Source organism: Hemicordylus capensis, chromosome 2, assembly GCF_027244095.1.
Source record: "Hemicordylus capensis ecotype Gifberg chromosome 2, rHemCap1.1.pri, whole genome shotgun sequence".
In the NCBI taxonomy this organism is placed as follows: Eukaryota; Metazoa; Chordata; class Lepidosauria; order Squamata; family Cordylidae; genus Hemicordylus; species Hemicordylus capensis.
The window spans coordinates 43,578,622-43,594,908 of NC_069658.1; the positions used below are offsets into that span (position 1 = coordinate 43,578,622).

The 16,287-nt window shown below is 45.0% G+C and overlaps 1 protein-coding gene across 8 annotated transcripts in view; it reads left to right on the forward strand.

The window, feature by feature from the left end:
* MAST4 (microtubule associated serine/threonine kinase family member 4) overlaps positions 1 to 16,287 on the forward strand; it is a 443,961-nt gene that overhangs the window by 64,161 nt on the left and 363,513 nt on the right. For all 8 annotated transcript variants that reach the window (XM_053288780.1, XM_053288778.1, XM_053288779.1 and 5 more), the window contains exon 2: positions 3,274 to 3,427. In XM_053288780.1, coding sequence (XP_053144755.1) covers positions 3,274 to 3,427 — 154 coding nt within the window. The remainder of the gene's footprint in view (positions 1 to 3,273; positions 3,428 to 16,287) is intronic.

Consider the following 16,287-nt stretch of genomic DNA (forward strand, 5'->3'; position numbering starts at 1 on the left):
GTTTACATTAAAACACCATTAAAATCAATTAATAATTAAACAAAAATTATAAAACATAAAACAATGATTAACAATTAAAAACATCATAAAACAACAATTAAATAATCAAAACAATTTAAAAACAAGTTTTTAAAAGCTGAGAAAAAAACCCAAAAACCATAATAGTCTGGCTATCTGCACATACCTAAGTTGGGCTTTGTGGCCTGAAGGAGCCTAAACGGTTCTGAAAAACTTCCTTGTTTGGTCACTTGAAAAATAATGGACTAGACTAGATGACTAGATCTCTGACCCCTGCTAATTGGGCTATCTGGGCAAAGAGGCACCTTTTTAGCAGGGGGAGTTTATTTATTTATCAAATTTGTTCGGAAGAGTTTTACACTACCCTGAGTTAGCCCTCTTTGTCTTGTGTACTGTGTGCTAGGTGAATAAAGCATGTTCTGTGGAACTTTGCTTGTAGTCTTTGCCAAAATATTACAGAGAGTAACTGCCCCTGTTCAACACCAGCACAACATTCCTCCAGTGGCTGCTGTTGGTGTAGTATCTTTTGTGTGGTGTGTGTGTTTTAAAAAGACTGAGCCCTTTGGGGATTGTGAGCCCTTCTTTTTTCTATGTAAACTTCTTTGAGAACTTTTCTATTGAAAAGTGGTATATCCTCTATAATAAAATGGTTAGGTGTAATCCCGTGTCTGCCCGTGTCTTTTTCGGTTGTTCTGGGCATGCGCGGAGTGCATGTCCAGAACGTCCGTGAAAGATACAGCTGCAGGCACCAGGCGGCCATGTTGGCTTCAGTAAAGGGGGAAGGAGAAGCGGGAAGCGGGGACCGGGGAGGGCAGAGGCGGCAGTGGCGGGAACGGCCTTGCCGATGAACCAAGAAGGAGAAGCGGGGACATGGAGGGGGGAGGAGGCGGGGGGGAAGCCGGCTGAGGCGGCGGTGAAGCCACGGCCGAAGCCTGGCGGCGCGGAGCAAAAACCGCGGCAACGGGATTGGCAGTGGCGGCGGCAGCGGGTCCAGGCCAGCTGCGGGGATAGAAGCGGCGGCGGCGGGTCTGGCCCGCCCGCCAAAAAGAACAGGGGCAGCGGCGGCTGCAGGGAAGGGAAAGACGCCGGGGGGCCGGGCACAGGAAGGCCAGAGGCGGCCACGAGGAGGGCAGAGGCGGGGGCGGCGGATCCAGCCCAGCCGCTGGAAGAGGAGAGGCGGCGGCAGCTGGTCCGGCCCGGGCGCCGAAAACAACAGAGGCGGCGGAGGAAGCCGGGCGAGGGGGAGAGGGCGGGCCGAGCGCAGGGAGAGGAAAGACGGCGACAGAGGCCGCCCTACTAGCGCCCGTTATTTTAACGGGCTTGAAAATACTAGTAAACAATAATAGATGAGTGGTGGTTATTTGTAATATTTTGGATTATCATTGTTTTATCTTAATGCAGGAATTCTTTGGCTTTTTAAGATTTCTGGACACTACTATAGCTCATTGGAACTGCATAGGCCATTTTTAAACATTATGACTACTGTGACAACAATAGTGTCAAAGTGGTTTACATTTAAAAAGAGATAATAAATGTGTTAACGCAACATGTTGCCTGCACCTTTTTTTTTTTGAGATGTGAAGGCCTGGAAATTTGTCGGAGTGGGGAAGGAAAAACAGCTTTTCTGTGTTTTCCTCAAAGCTAGATATAGAAGAACTGAAACATGCGGGGAACAATGGAAAATAACACAAGTGTAGTATTTTATCTTTAGAACGATGCATGAAATGCCTTTTAAGGCATGCTTTTAGAATATGATCAGTACCTGACCACTGCTCTCTCAAAATATTTTCCAATAACAATGTAATATAAGGATGTTTTATGTAACATATTGAAAAATATCAGATCATTGAGGTTCCATTCCTGTTCTGTGTACCATAGCGTTAAATATCTCTGAAATTCCAGATGCATTTTTGCTCTCGCTTGTCCTCAGAGGATGCATTGTCATCTTTACTCACAGAAGAACGTTTTTCATCATGCAAGGTGGAAGGGTGATTTTTGGCTATCATCCTCTTCCAGCTGCATGTGCCTTTTGAAACTAAGAGTGGTACAGAGGGAGGTGGGGAGGGGTTTGCCAAAAATTGATCTTCCCTTTGCATGATGAAATAGCTCTTCTACGAGTGCAAAGTAAGTCTGAATGTTGGCCTCTGTTTCTAATGTTAAATAATAAAGAGCCACCTTAATTCACTACAATTTGATGGTTCTTATTTTAATCTTCCCCTCCCTAATTTTCAATTGACAGAATCTCAGACATGTTTAGATACATGGGTTACAGCAGCTTCCAGGCTGATCTCTAGCACTGGATAAGTGTATCATTGTTTTGAATATTTATAAAATTTAAGTGTTTTAATTCCTTTTATGTAAAAGAGAGAGGAAAATCTTAGGTTCTAAGCAGAATGTGTGTAACTTACTTTGCATCTTTACTGTTTTAAAGTAAACGTTTTGAATGTGTTTTGATTTCCTGATCATTTCAACCACCTTCCCGTGGAAAAAAAACAGGGTGGGGGGAATGTTTTCCCATGGTTTCAAAATTTCATTGAATTATATCTCTCTACTAGTGGCATCAGTAACGTGTGTGTGATCTTCTCACTACTGGGTCACTTCTATATTGCATGGAGAATCTCCATGCTACTACTAGCTTTGCAATGTTGACTATTCATATGGTAGTGGTTCTTGCATGTTACAGCTGTCTGGAGGACCAACTATTGTGCATTTTAAAGAGCCTCCCAAATTATAGTATGTAAAAAAAAAAAGATTCTAAACTGTTTTCTTGATTTAAGTAGAAGAATCTCATAGTGGAATCTCTTTTTTGTCACAGTGTACACAGGCAAAAATGGAATACTAGTGCACATGATGATCAGCAATCTTTTTATCAAACTTGTAACTCTGTGGGGCGGGGGAGGGGCACTGTTCCCTCTAAGGCATGAACACGTGTGCGCGCTCACAAGTTTTCTCAGTTAATTTTAGATCCCGCTTAGGTTGAATTAGGAAGGCCCCACTCTGAATGCACATGCGCATATGGTGCCTTTTCTGCTACCCAGAACAAAATTCATTCCCCAAAGAGAGGGAAAAAAGGTTAGAGGGACCACTGGGGGTGGGGGTGGGGACGGCTACTGCCTCTATCCTACCAAAGGCTTTGACAACCCTCTGGCTCAAATAGCTTTAGTAAGCTTGGTGTCCTCTAGAGCTAGCAAGAGCTGCCTTTTTTCATACAAATTTGTGAATGAATTCTTGACTCCAGTATTTTTTTGTTTACAGCTTGATAGCATATTATCTCCTCCATCTATGCCTTTTCGGAAATTCAGCAACCCTGAAGTTTCTTCTGGCCCTGGCAAGTCATTTAAATTTAAAAGGCAGTTGAGTGAAGATGGAAGACCATTTAGAAGAGGAAGCCTTGGAGGAGCTCTGACTGGTGAGTTTAAGGAAAACCACACGTGAAAAGGTTGAAATAAGGCATACACTTCTTCTGAAAAACTGATAATTGCCCCCTATATACAGCAATAGTCACAGTATGTTAAAAAGTATAAGAACTACTGTTCTATTTTAACTTCCTGCCTATAGGTGATAGCTGGGCAGATGCCTCAGGGAAGGTAATGAAAGATGAATTTATCATATTATTGATATATTTGATATATCATATTTTTGATAAATAAAACAAATTCCTCCATGATTCTTAAAAAAATTAATCTAGAATCATGAAATACCGTATAAATACCTTATAAATATTATTTATATTGGTTATTGTCATGTCATTTTCAAAAAGAGGCATCCGTGGTTTGTATGATATTGTCTGTTGGCTCCATCTACCCCATGTGAAATAAGGCATGTGTATTCTCTCCCAATGTGCCATTACACTCTCTGTGGGAGAATAGCCTTTCCAAATTGTCTCAGATCTGCTAATGGTAGGCTTAGAACCATGGAGTTGGGGCAGTTCAGATGGTCTCCCCTCCATGTGAGTATGCAGAGCAGAATGGCACACCAGGGATTTGGATGTGTGCTCCCTTGTTTGTAAACATGTAGTGGGCAGGGCTAGTAGATGGTTTCATCTGAACTGGCCTATCGGTTCTGCTTTTTGTGAAATTCTCCTTTTTTATTTGCTGCTTATATGTTTCCGTAAATACTATGGCTGTACCTTGAGAGAATAATTTTTCCTGATTTGCTTTTTCCGTGCCTCTTGTGAGCTTACAAATCCTTGAAGCTTAGCTTTTCGTCTAGAAAACAATGATCAGCAATGTGGGTCTCCTTTAATTTTTGTCTTCTAGGTACAAACCCTTGGTCTCTACTATAGCTGTCTTTGAGATGGGCTAACCAGAACTGCATACTGTGTTTAAAGTATAGACGTACCATATATAGAGAGAGAGCACAAACACTGTATACATATATGAAGCTGCCTTATACTGCATAAACCCATTAGTCCAGCTATCTCAGTATTGTCCACAAGGACTGATAGCGGCTCTTCGGGGTTTCAGGCAGGGGTCTTGAACAGCCCTATGTGGTTTTGCCAAGGATTGAATTGGAGACTTAATGTTGTATGCAGAGCTTGTGCTACGAAGTTGTGGCTCTTCCCACACACTAATGTGTGGGCTTGTCCTCCCAATTAATATCTGCTAATTTTTGTGTGTGTGAGAACCTTTTTGGATATCAAACGTTATACTGTCTTGGCTGCTCTTGTAACACAGTTGGCTCTTTCACCGGCATTGAATCTGATTTTCTTTATATACTCCCCTTCTCAAAAGTGGTGGAAAGAGCATAGGAGCTAACAGTTCCAAATACTTTGAAATTTGAAAGTGGAGCCCCTTGTTTCTTTAACTGGCGCACAACAGATTACATCAGTGTAACTTGCAATCAGTGTAACTAATTACTTGCCATATGCCTGGAATGTATGTCAATATATAAAAAGTGACCTAACTGTGGATTAATGTGGATGGGGTTCTCTGGAGAAATTTAAGATATATGGGCACTGAAAAGAATGGAGATACTAATGGTGAGCATATGTGCTTGGGAGTGTAGATACCTTCTCCCTTCCCAATTACTGGGAGGGGTAATTATGAAGTACTGTATGGTGTATCTATTGAGCTGGTAACACAGCAGAGCCCTTTTGTCCCTGCTGGAAAAACAGAAGGAAGTTGTGCATCCATGACTGGAATAACAACTCTGCTTCAGGGAACATGTACTTTGAAGGTGGGGGGATTACTATAGTACTTGGGTAATTCTTTACTACTGCAGCCAGCTTTGACCAGCGTAGGGAAGCAGGCAGCTATTTGTCCTGTAAAGTAGGCTCAGATTGACCAGCACCAAACCAGCAAATGTAAATAACTATGGCTCAGATCAGTGAACAGTCACCCTAGGGTAGACTGAGGGGAAACAGGAAGCAAGGACTTTTAAAAGGAGGGAAAAAAGTTTCATTGAAGGAGTACAACAATAACTGGGTATTGAGTATTTCAAGTTTGCAATCTCAATTGCAAACTTCTCCTGTTGGAGAAGAGGAGAAGAGGATACCATCTTCCCCAGGGTGTGAGACTGGGGAGCCTGCCTCTTCTCTTCTGCCCTCCCTGGTTGCCATCTGCCTCCCCCCAGGACTGCTTGTGGAGAGGCTTTGCAGGACTGGGGCTGTAAGGGTGACTGGGCAGTTTTTCCTGGTTCCACCTGCTGGGCTTGCTGCTCAGCCTATATAGGAAGGCTGCCAGTGGCGGCTGGCCTGCCACCGGCGGGGTTGCCACCGAAGGGGCCCTTTGGTGTCGCCCCTTCGGGGAGAAACGAGGGCGAGGGCTGGATACTTTGTCCAACCATTTGTATAGAGGGAGGCATTCAATAGTGGGGCTTCTGTTTAATCAGTTTTAAGTTGTGCTGAGGTTGGGTTGAAGTTGTAATGTGTGTGGGTTTGTCTGGAGATGGGGAGTCAGGGAGTGCCTTCGTTGAAGGTGGGGCAGCTATTCTGGTGGTGTTGGGGAATAGAAGAAAAAATGCTGGCAGGTCAGCAAGCTGTTTCAGGGGAAGGGTGGTCAGAAATTTAATAGCTGTCCCCCTTTCCGGCTGTCCTGCCAGCTCTTTGACCTCGGGGAGCAATACCAACATCCCACATAACCTTACCTTGCTCCTCTGCAATGCCAGGTCGGTCCAGAATAAATCAGAACTCATCCATGATTTGATCATGGATGAAGGGGCCGACCTGATGTGTATTACTGAGACTTGGTTGGGGGAGGCTAGTGGTCCAGTCTGGTCCCAGGTTCTCCCGCCAGGATATTCTGTAGAGGAGCAGGTGAGGGCACGTGGGCAGGGAGGTGGAGTGGCTGTGGTCTATAAGGATAACATCTCCCTTACCAGGGTCCCTGTTAGGGTATCAGACCATATCGAATGTGTGTACTTGAGTTTGGGGACCAGGGATAGATTGGGACTTCTGTTGGTGTACCGATCGCCCCGCTGCCCAATGGAATCCCTTACTGAGCTCATGGACTTGGTCGCGGAACTTGCGTTGGAGTCTCCCAGACTTTTGGTGCTGGGGGACTTCAATGTTCGTTTTGGGACCAATTTGTCTGGGGCAGCTCAGGAGTTCATAGTGGCCATGACAACTATGGGCCTATCCCAAGCGGTCTCTGGATCGACGCATATTGCAGGTCACACACTTGATTTGGTCTTTTATTCTGACCAGGGTGGTGTTCCGTGGGTGGGGACCTCAATGACCTCAAAACAGTGGTACATTTGTTGGTAACCTCCAGACTGGACTTCTGTAATGCGCTCTACGTGGGGCTGCCTTTGTACGTAGTCCGGAAACTTCAGTTGGTCCAGAATGCGGTAGCCAGGTTGGTCTCTGGGTCATCTCGGAGAGACCACATTACTCCTTTGTTGATGGAGTTACACTGGCTGCCAATAGGTTTCCGGACATAATACAAAAGGCTAGTTATAACTTATAAAGCCCTAAACGGCTTAGGCCCTGGGTATTTAAGAGAGCGTCTTCTTCGCTATGAGCCCCACCGGCTGCTGAGGTCACTTGAGGAGGTCCGTCTCCAGTTGCCACCAACTCGTTTGGTGGCTACACAGAGACAGGCCTTCTCGGCTGCTGCCCCGAGATTGTGGAATGCGCTCTCTGCTGAGATACGATCCTCCCCATCTCTGGCAATTTTCAGAAAACACCTGAAAACACATCTCTTCAACCAGGCTTTCTCAGCTTTTTAAAACTTGTTTTTAAATTGTTTTGATTATTTAATTGTTGTTTTATGATGTTTTTAATTGTTAGTTGTTGTTTTATGCTTTATAATTTTTGTTTAATTATTAATTGATTTTAATGGTGTTTTAATGTAAACCGCCTGAGCCTTTTGGAAGGGCGGTATAAACGTTTTAATAATAAATAATAAAATAATTGTAGGATTGAAGGTTGCTCAGAAAGGGAGAGAAAGGAGAAGGAAGCAGGGGTAATGTCTTCAGACTACTCCTGAGAAAAACAAAAAGTAGAAGGTAGTATGGAGGAGAAGGGAGGGAGAGAGCACAATTTATACCTCTCCTAGTCTGCTGTGGTTTGAGGTGACGAAGTTGGTGGATCTCGTGGGAAAATCTGGCAGTCCCATGCTGTGATAAGGCCTTCACTGTGGGGAGAGGAAGAGGCATCCAGGGTGGCTAGGCAGATACCTTAATCCAGGCGTCCAAAGCATCTGAATACCAGGCTGGCATCAGAGGCCAGGCTATTGTTGCGTACTGTATGTGCCACAACCACTTTCAAGGAGTCGGTGTCTGTGCAAAGGACACCAAGCTACTAGACAGAGCATCCACTGGTAGTCCCATATTTTGAACCACACTGGGTTCTAAGTGCTTCAGTTATAGGATTTTTGGTCAAAAGAAAACAAACGCAGTTTCCTGAGTGGGGAACTTCCAGGAGTTCTCAAGCCAGGTATGCTAATAACTTCTTGTAAGTCAAGGAAGCTGCATGAGCAGGCCAATACTATCTCACATGACCACAAAAGTGACAGGGCTTTAGGTATGCCAGTTCAATCAGTGATAGGAGTTGCTCTGATTGCATTAAGTTGTGATTGCTTGGCCCTTTGGAACCTCTCAATTGTACCAGGACCCTTACTTGTAGGGATGTGCAATTCGATTTGTGTGTGAATTGATTTGTGCTGAATTGGGGCAATTCGCTTGATTCTCCCATGAACTGAATCATCCTTAAAACAAAATAAAGGGGCTGATTTGCGTTAAAATCTAATTAACCCTGATTTGACATGAACTGATTAACATGATTTGAGGGGCCATTTTGGCAGGATTTCCTCCCTTGCCGATTGGTTTTCTGGCACTAGCTTCTGATTGGCATGAGCTCTCCTTGATTCTTGGCTTGCTGTCATTCAAATCAAGTGTTGTCATGAGTGCCCCCGTTGGATGGATGGATGGAGGGGGAACAAAAATAAGGGAATTTCAAAATGTTTTCAAAGGGCCTGGGAGGCAGAGTGTGCCTTTGAGGAGGATACATCAGGAGAGGAGGAAGGAAGGAATCGAGGAAGGTTTGATTTTATGATTTTCTTTTCTCTGAGTATAACATGGTGTGCTATTGTTGCTATATTATCTATCTGGTTTTGCTGGATCTCAGATTGACAAAGGCAGAACTTGGGTGCTTGCCTGCCTGCCTTGAATTGTGGTTTGGTTTGTGATGTGGCATTGACAGTGGCATTCCAAGGTGTACTTACTCCATCAAAATGTGGCTGAAGACATAGCTGTAGTTGAACTTCTTCGACATGGTCTCTGTGCTTTACACGAATGGGCTTTGCACCTACACAGAGACATTGAAGGAGTTTCTCCAAGGTCAAAAACTCTCCAGTTAGGCAGCAGCTGCTCCTCCTCTGTGATATGTGCATGTCCCTTTGATCCCCTGCTCAGTCTTTTTTTGTCTGTCGACAGAGCAACTTCCCTCAGTGCTCTGAACTTCTGCAAAACTGAAAGTACCCGTTAATCTCTCCTGTTGCTTTTGTTCTTTCTAATCTTGTTTGTTTTTGTTCCTTCTTTCTTTACATTAGCATTTTGCTTTTCTTTCCTGGCCCTTTGCCTTCAGGCTAAGAATTGTTTGTTTGGAATTCCTTTCTGCTTATGGCCAGCAAGGTTTCTTTTAAACTTTGTGTCCTTTGTAGAGCAAAAATCCCCTCCGTGGATGGGCACAGTCTTTGCTTTTACTGCCTCAGCGAGGCACACAACGTTCACATTTGCTCCTTCTGCGTGGATTTTTCTCAACACGCCCACAAGAACAGAACTTCACACCTTAGAGCTTGGCTGTGGGATCAAGCCCTCAAATCATCCCAATCTGTGTCCTTGCCTGCAAGAATGCAATCTGCCTCTGAGGAGACAGAGATAACTTCGGGCTCACAGCCCATGACAGTTTTGCCTACAGCTCAAAATATTCACATCTGGGATTGAATGGCTCAGTACCTACTGTAGCCACCAATCTGCAGCCTTGAAAAAGAAGAAGAAACCATGTCCTATGGGTGATTTTCAACTAAGGCTACCACACAGCCCACACAACCGCAAAAATGCAGGCTTGCCATGGCTGTGATTCCTTCTGTTTCTATTCCAATAACCCCACAAAAAACTGGACAGAATGCTCGAATCCTCCCCTTGAATCCGAACGCCTTGAATCCAATACCTCTGTGCTTCTTTCCTTGAGTCCAACAGGAGAGCAGCCTGACCTTGAATCCGAATGCTCTGCTGAATTCAAGGAAGATATTCCCCTCAAATTTGAAGATGAAGCAGGCTATGAATCCAAAGGTCAATATTACCCCTCAGAAACTGAGGAGGAAGAGGTTCCTTATGATCCACAAGATACCCTCAACCTTGAGGAATCCCGATTTGATCAATCTTACGAGAAGGTTACACCTGCTGAATTCAAGGAGGAGTTCCAGTCTGAACTGGAAGAACTATGCCCTCGATATAATCCAGCTGCGGGCCGCCCTAGATTTCCTTTTTCCTAGCTTTCCTTTTACTCAACAACCTAAATACATACAGCCGTACTATACAGAGGAATGGGGAAACCACCCATCCTATAGACAGCAGCATCTTTGGCATTACACCTTATGGAGAAGAGAGCTGGTCTGGTGGTAGCAAGCATGACCTTTTTGCCTCTCAGGAAAACGCCCACTGTGCCAGGTGTTGCTCCCGATTAGGCAACAGCTGTCACTCTCGGTGATGCGTTAGCAATAGCAATAGCAATAGCACTTACATTTATATACCGCTCTATAGCTGGAAGCTCTCTAAGCAGTTTACAATGATTTAGCATATTGCCCCCCAACATTCTGGGTACTCATTTTACCGACCTCGGAAGGATGGAAGGCTGAGTCAACCTTGAGCCCCGGTCAGGATCGAACTTGTAACCTTCTGGTTACAGGGCGGCAGTTTTACCACTACGCCACCAGGGCCTTTCTTGGACCGGACTTAGGGTCTACCTGTTTCCACCTATACCCTTGCTCCCATGGATATTATTGAAAATCCAACGAGATCAACTATCTTGCATCCTTATTGCACCCTGGTGGCCCAGGCACCCCTGCTTTCTTTGTCTACTACTTCTGTCTCAGTGTGTCCCATCTCCCCCTTCCTGCTTCCCCATGTCTCTTCACACAGCCCTCCATCAGGCTGCAACACCCAGACGTCCGTCGCCTATGCCTCACAGCGTGGCTGCTTTGCCCTCCCTTCCCCCATCCCTCCTAAGAGTACTCTCTGCAGCCAGAAAACCCTCTACTGTAAGATCTTGTTGTAAGTCAGGGAAGATTGGGACTCGCTTCAAACACTTCCTTGAAGAAAGGGAAGTTTCCTTATCTAATTTCTCCCTCACAGATGTTTGCTTTTACCTTCCTGCCCTTAGGGAACAGGGATTTAAGTTGTCTTCCTTGTGGGTACACCTGGCAGCCATTGTATCGCACTCACCGCCAGACTCTCTCGCCTGGTTCCGTAACCCAGTCGTTAAACTCTTAAACACAAGATTGGGTAGTAGGTAGCACCCATCATGCCCTACTACCCAAACCACTTTGGTGTCCCTAGGACCTACCCACGGGGAACAATGGGGTGATTTGATTTTCCCATTGTTCTCTATGGGCAAATTGCAATTTTTTTGGCGAATTTCCACATTGATTTGTAGAACAGGCTGGCAGTGGCGTACTTGCAAGAGCAGTGGGTCCGATTTTTGCCTTTGCCAGATCAAAGTACAGTACCCCTGCCTATGTGAAAGTTTTCCTTGTCAGAAATTGGCTGACCCTCAAAGCACAAACTTGATACACATGGCAGTTTGCTGATTAGTGCTAAATTCCCATGTGCAGCAGGTTCAATGCTCTGGCAACAGCACCTGATAATATAGGAAAATTGAACAAAAACAGATGTGGGTAGCATGACTTGCAGGACTGTGATCCTGTGGGGCTATCACAGAGACAAAGTAGAACAGGCCTTGAGGGCATCTGACTACAGGAAATACATGTGTTCAGACATGGTTATGTTGGGCCACTCATAAACTGAACTGCATGCAGAATTGGGATCTCCAAAAGTCCAGCACAAATTGAAACCGTACAGTATATATGTGAAATGATTCCTTTAACGTGATTTAATGCCATATAAAGCTTTTTGCTTTTGTTAATGGCTTGTAGAATGAAGCTTTAGCTTCCAATGGAGTGGAGCATGTTCACTTATACAAACTCTTTTTAATGGGAATGATAATTTATTATGGATAGAGATCTTGGTGCATCTGCTGGTCTTCTTTGTTCACTTGCACTAGTGGAAATAGTTGTTTGTTTTCCTGATGATAGAAGGAAGGACAATTTCTGGAGTCAAATTCCCAGTACTCTTTAGCTGGTTTCACTCTACCACTCACACACATGTTTAGTTACCTGCCTGTCTTGAAGCTAGTATTGATCTCCAGAGAGGAGCATGTCAATCATGTTGCTATGTAATGCTATTCATGAATTTTAAATTTAAATGTGTTGGGAGATGGATGGCAATTTTCATCATATAGCATTGGCAGCCATTTTGCTGTTACTTCCTGAAACATTGTCATATATTTTGAATTTTGGCTAAAAAAGAATAGCAAATAGTGTATAGAAACTAAGTATATTATTAGGAATTGATATATTCAGACTAGTTTGCTATCATTCATGGCTGAATGGGATTAAAATTTGACTTCTAATTTTTCTTATAAAATTTTTAAATACTGAGAAGGCAGCTATATATTTCTTGCCATCAAGGACCAAAACTGGTTAACTGCAAAGCTCCTTTGCTTCAGTGAATGGGTGTCATGAGCTGAAGTAACTTCAAAGAGCTTTATACAATCGCTTGGGCTTAAATTGTCAGAATCAAGAATGCTCTACAGGCTTAGTTGACTGTGCTGAGAGTGGAATTCATGACAGAAAATAATGGCTTTCTAAATGTGCTGGAAATGAAGGGCATTGTGCCCAACCAGACTCAGACAGTGAACAAAAAATTATGAATTTCCTTCCTGTGTTACCATTGTTGATCACTTCTTGCATTGTAGCAAGTCTTCAGTTATTTGTGCACATGTGTATTTGTCTGCTTATTATTCTCTTTTGCTTGCTTAGATATTTTAAGAAGTTGCAGTAGAATTTAACCTGTCCTCTTTTATTAGTTTTTCTTAGCTGTGTAGCAATTTTAGGTAATGCTTGAAATAAGGCATAGACTTCTAGCTGAAGAGCTGCTCATGGAATGCCTTACCGCAGTGACACTTTGCGTGAAATTCCTATTGTCTGCAATCACTGGGTAAAATCTGAAGGGCTGCATGTGATATTCTGCTGGTCCACTGTGGTTTTCCTGGCTCCCCCTTTGTAACACATGAAAGGGGGCTCCTGAAGTTTGGGAATCTCTCTGTGGCAGCTTTTAAGATAGTATGAGAGTCTGCAGCTGCAAAGGAAAATTGGCACACACATCTCGTACAGATGTGCTTTCTGTTCATGTGAAGACTCACATGAACAGACTCACTTTTTGAGTCTTGGCTAATGTAAATGGTCTTCTAGCTGTGTGTAAATATTTGGTTCCAAATAGCCAAAGCTGAATAATCCAAACAGCCCTATTGGCACCATGGAGACAAGCATTCTGGATGTGCGCCTCCTTGCGATACCTGGATCCCTAACTGCCTTGCTAGTACTGAGTACAGGTCTGAGTACCCCTTAAAGAGAAAAGTGCCATGCTGTCTTGGAAGGCATGCAGGGCATGCTGGTAAGTGAAGGCTTTCCCAGCACTTTCCCCATAGGACAACAAGGGGAAAGTGCTAAAAAGGACTCCACTTTATAGCTTTGTGCCTGAACCCAGGATAGGCATGGAAGGCTTACAAGGCAGGCGGCTGAAGCTGTGAGTTCATAGAGGAGTGGTTGAACCATCAAAGCTGCAGGTGATAACTGAGAGCTCTTATGGCTAGCAGGAGCCCCACTCCTTTCTGGACTACTAAGGCAGCTCTTCTGCCAGAAAGACATTCTGCCAGGAAGACATTCTTTTCCCAAGGTGAAGAAGGGAGGTCATCCTCAAGCATAGGTTATCAGCCTCTACATGCTCATTCGAGACAGGATCCATTCAAATTTCAAGGAAGTCTAGTACTAGTATGCAGCTAGGTGGTGCTTAATCTCCAGTTCCGGTCCTGTCTTGCTCTGAGAGATAGAGTTGGAAAGTGCTCTCTGTGATAGACTGTTAAAGCTAGTTGTTCTCTGTCCTTCCCTTCCTCCTTTGCCTCAGTGTGCCACGGTGGGAAGAGAGTCATTTAGAATTTAGAGAAAACAAATATAAATGTTTTCCCCCCCTGTGTTAAACATTTGACTGATTGGACCTTTATTTTCTGTTTTGTTTCTTCCTCTTATTCCCACGCTTTCATTTGCTGCGCAGTGTGGAGGGCTCGCATATAGGGGATATGTTGGTGGGTTCCCTTTTATGAGGGCCCCCAATCTGAGTCCAGGAGAAGGAAAGCTCTAAAAAAGCCTCCTTCAGGCTCTAAATGTTGGTATTCTGCTTCTCCCCCACGAGTTGCTAAACTGACCGCCTCACTCGAGGTTTCTCCGAGGCGCTCTTCCAAGCAACATAAAAAGGTGGCAAAGAAAAAACATTTGAAGGAGAGTGATCATCTCCAAAAGTGCTGCAGAAACAAGGCAGCTTCATCCGAAATGCGGCTGAGCGAAAGGCTCATCATTAAAGCTGTTTGTAAACAGCACAGTCCTTACAGCTTACTGCCTGATCTGGTTGCATTTTCAAGCACCGCGGATGTTGTTCCTCAGCAAGGTGCTACCAATACCGCTCCTCCAAAAGCAGCAGCAGGTGCCACCATTACAGTCGATGCTGCAGCAGCTATGGCTCAGTCGGGCACCATTTTAGGGACTGCTCTGGTGGTCCCATTTTTAAAATGGAGGGGGAACCAGCCATGTCTGCCCCCCCACATCTCCCCCTGATGCCCTGACTCCTGCCATGCCCCCCACATCCCTTGTCAGTGCTGCCACTGCAGTTCTCATGGGCCCCAGCCCATTGATCAGCATGACTTTGCTTGATAGCCCCTGACGCCCTGACTCCTGCCATGCCTGCACAGCCAGTTTTGATTCCCTCCAAGCCCATTCCTCCTCAAGGTCCACCACTGGGCTCTGGGCTACTCAAACCAGCCACACCTCCTGATGTGAGTACCCTTCCTCATACCCTTCCTCAAGATCATGCTGACCCTTTTCCAGTCATGGAAACGTTTCAAGGTCACCAGGGCTTCAGTCCAGAGACAACCGTGCCACCTCCTTCAGGCCTGGTTGGTATCTGTCATGGAACCAGCTAAACAGGGTAGCTTCTGGACCTCAACAAGGCTGCCAGTTCCCAATTGGACCTGCCCACCAGAACTGTAAGCAATGACTCTGTCCCAGTCGGGAGCAGGCTCCTTCACTTTACAGGAGCCTGGACAGCCAGCACCTCTGACTGGTTACACCATTCAATTTAATTCCTTTTCCCCAGATCTTTTCCTACCTACCCCTGGGTCCAAGAATCAGACCAAATTACGTGTGAAGAATCAGGCTATTCCCCATCTCCTACAGATGAGGGCATTTGAGCCTGTGCCCTTCACAGAGTTATGTCATGGTGTGTATTCAGTTTTATTTCTGGCTCCCAAAAAGGATAACTCCTGGCATGTGATTTAGGATCTACAGTGGCTGAACCATTTTGTCAACAAGAAGTCCTTCCGCATGGAGTCCCTCAAGGTTGTGGTTCAGTCCTAGGATTTTCTGACTTCCATAGACTTGTCAGAAGCTTTCCTTTATGTACCTATTCATCCATCCCATTGCAACTTTCTGAGATTTTTATACAACCAACAGCACTACCAGTACAGGGTGATGCCCTTTGGCCTGTCCTCAGCCCCACGGGTTTTTACCAAATTGATAGTAGTGCTTATCGCTGACATCCACTTCCAAGGTATCCATAAACATCCGTATCTAGATGGTCTTTTGATCCTCTCATCATCGTTCCATCGGGCCACCAGGGATGTGCAGTTGACTGTCTAACTCTTTCAGGATCATGGCTTTTTGGTCAACCACCAGAAAAGCAATATTCGTCCTACACAGCTCCTCTAACACTTGGGTTCCCTGTTCTACACTTGGACAGCCACTGTATCACTGCCTCTCAACCACAAGGAGTAGCTTTCATTCCTGATCTCCCCTCTCATGTCAAAAATGTCAGCAGACCTGTCACTCCTGGCCCAGGTCCTGGGGTCAATGATTGCCTGCCTCCCGACTTCTGCAGTGGCACATTCTTTTGTTCCAAGATGCCATCATGAGGAGCATACACATAGAGATCCCGCTTCTACACAGAATCTGTTACTCGTTCCAATGGTGGCACTCCCCAGCACTGGAGAAAGGTCTCCCCCTGACTGTGCCCGGCAGGATCTTCATAATGGATGTGAACCTATCAGGTTGGAGGGCTCATTGTGAGCACCAACATGCCCAGGGCACATGGAACTTGGAAGACCTCTGGCACAACCTCAGTTGGTTGGAGCTGAAGGCCATCCAGCTTGCTCTCCTGCGTTTCAAAATAATTCACAATTCTCACGTTCTAATCTTCATGGACAATGCGACGGCCAAATCGCACATCAACCATCAAGGGGGAATGAGGTCCAGATCCCTGATTAAAGAATCGAACTTCCATTCAGTCCATTGTAGTGGAATACCTGAGTCGCTCTGCCAACCTATAGGCAGACTGTCTGAGTTGTCTGCCTGAGTTGTCTGATCAGTTGTCTGCCTGAGTTGTCTGATCAATCTGGTCGAGTGGGCTCTCCATCCCGATTTCTTCCGCCAGCTGACATCC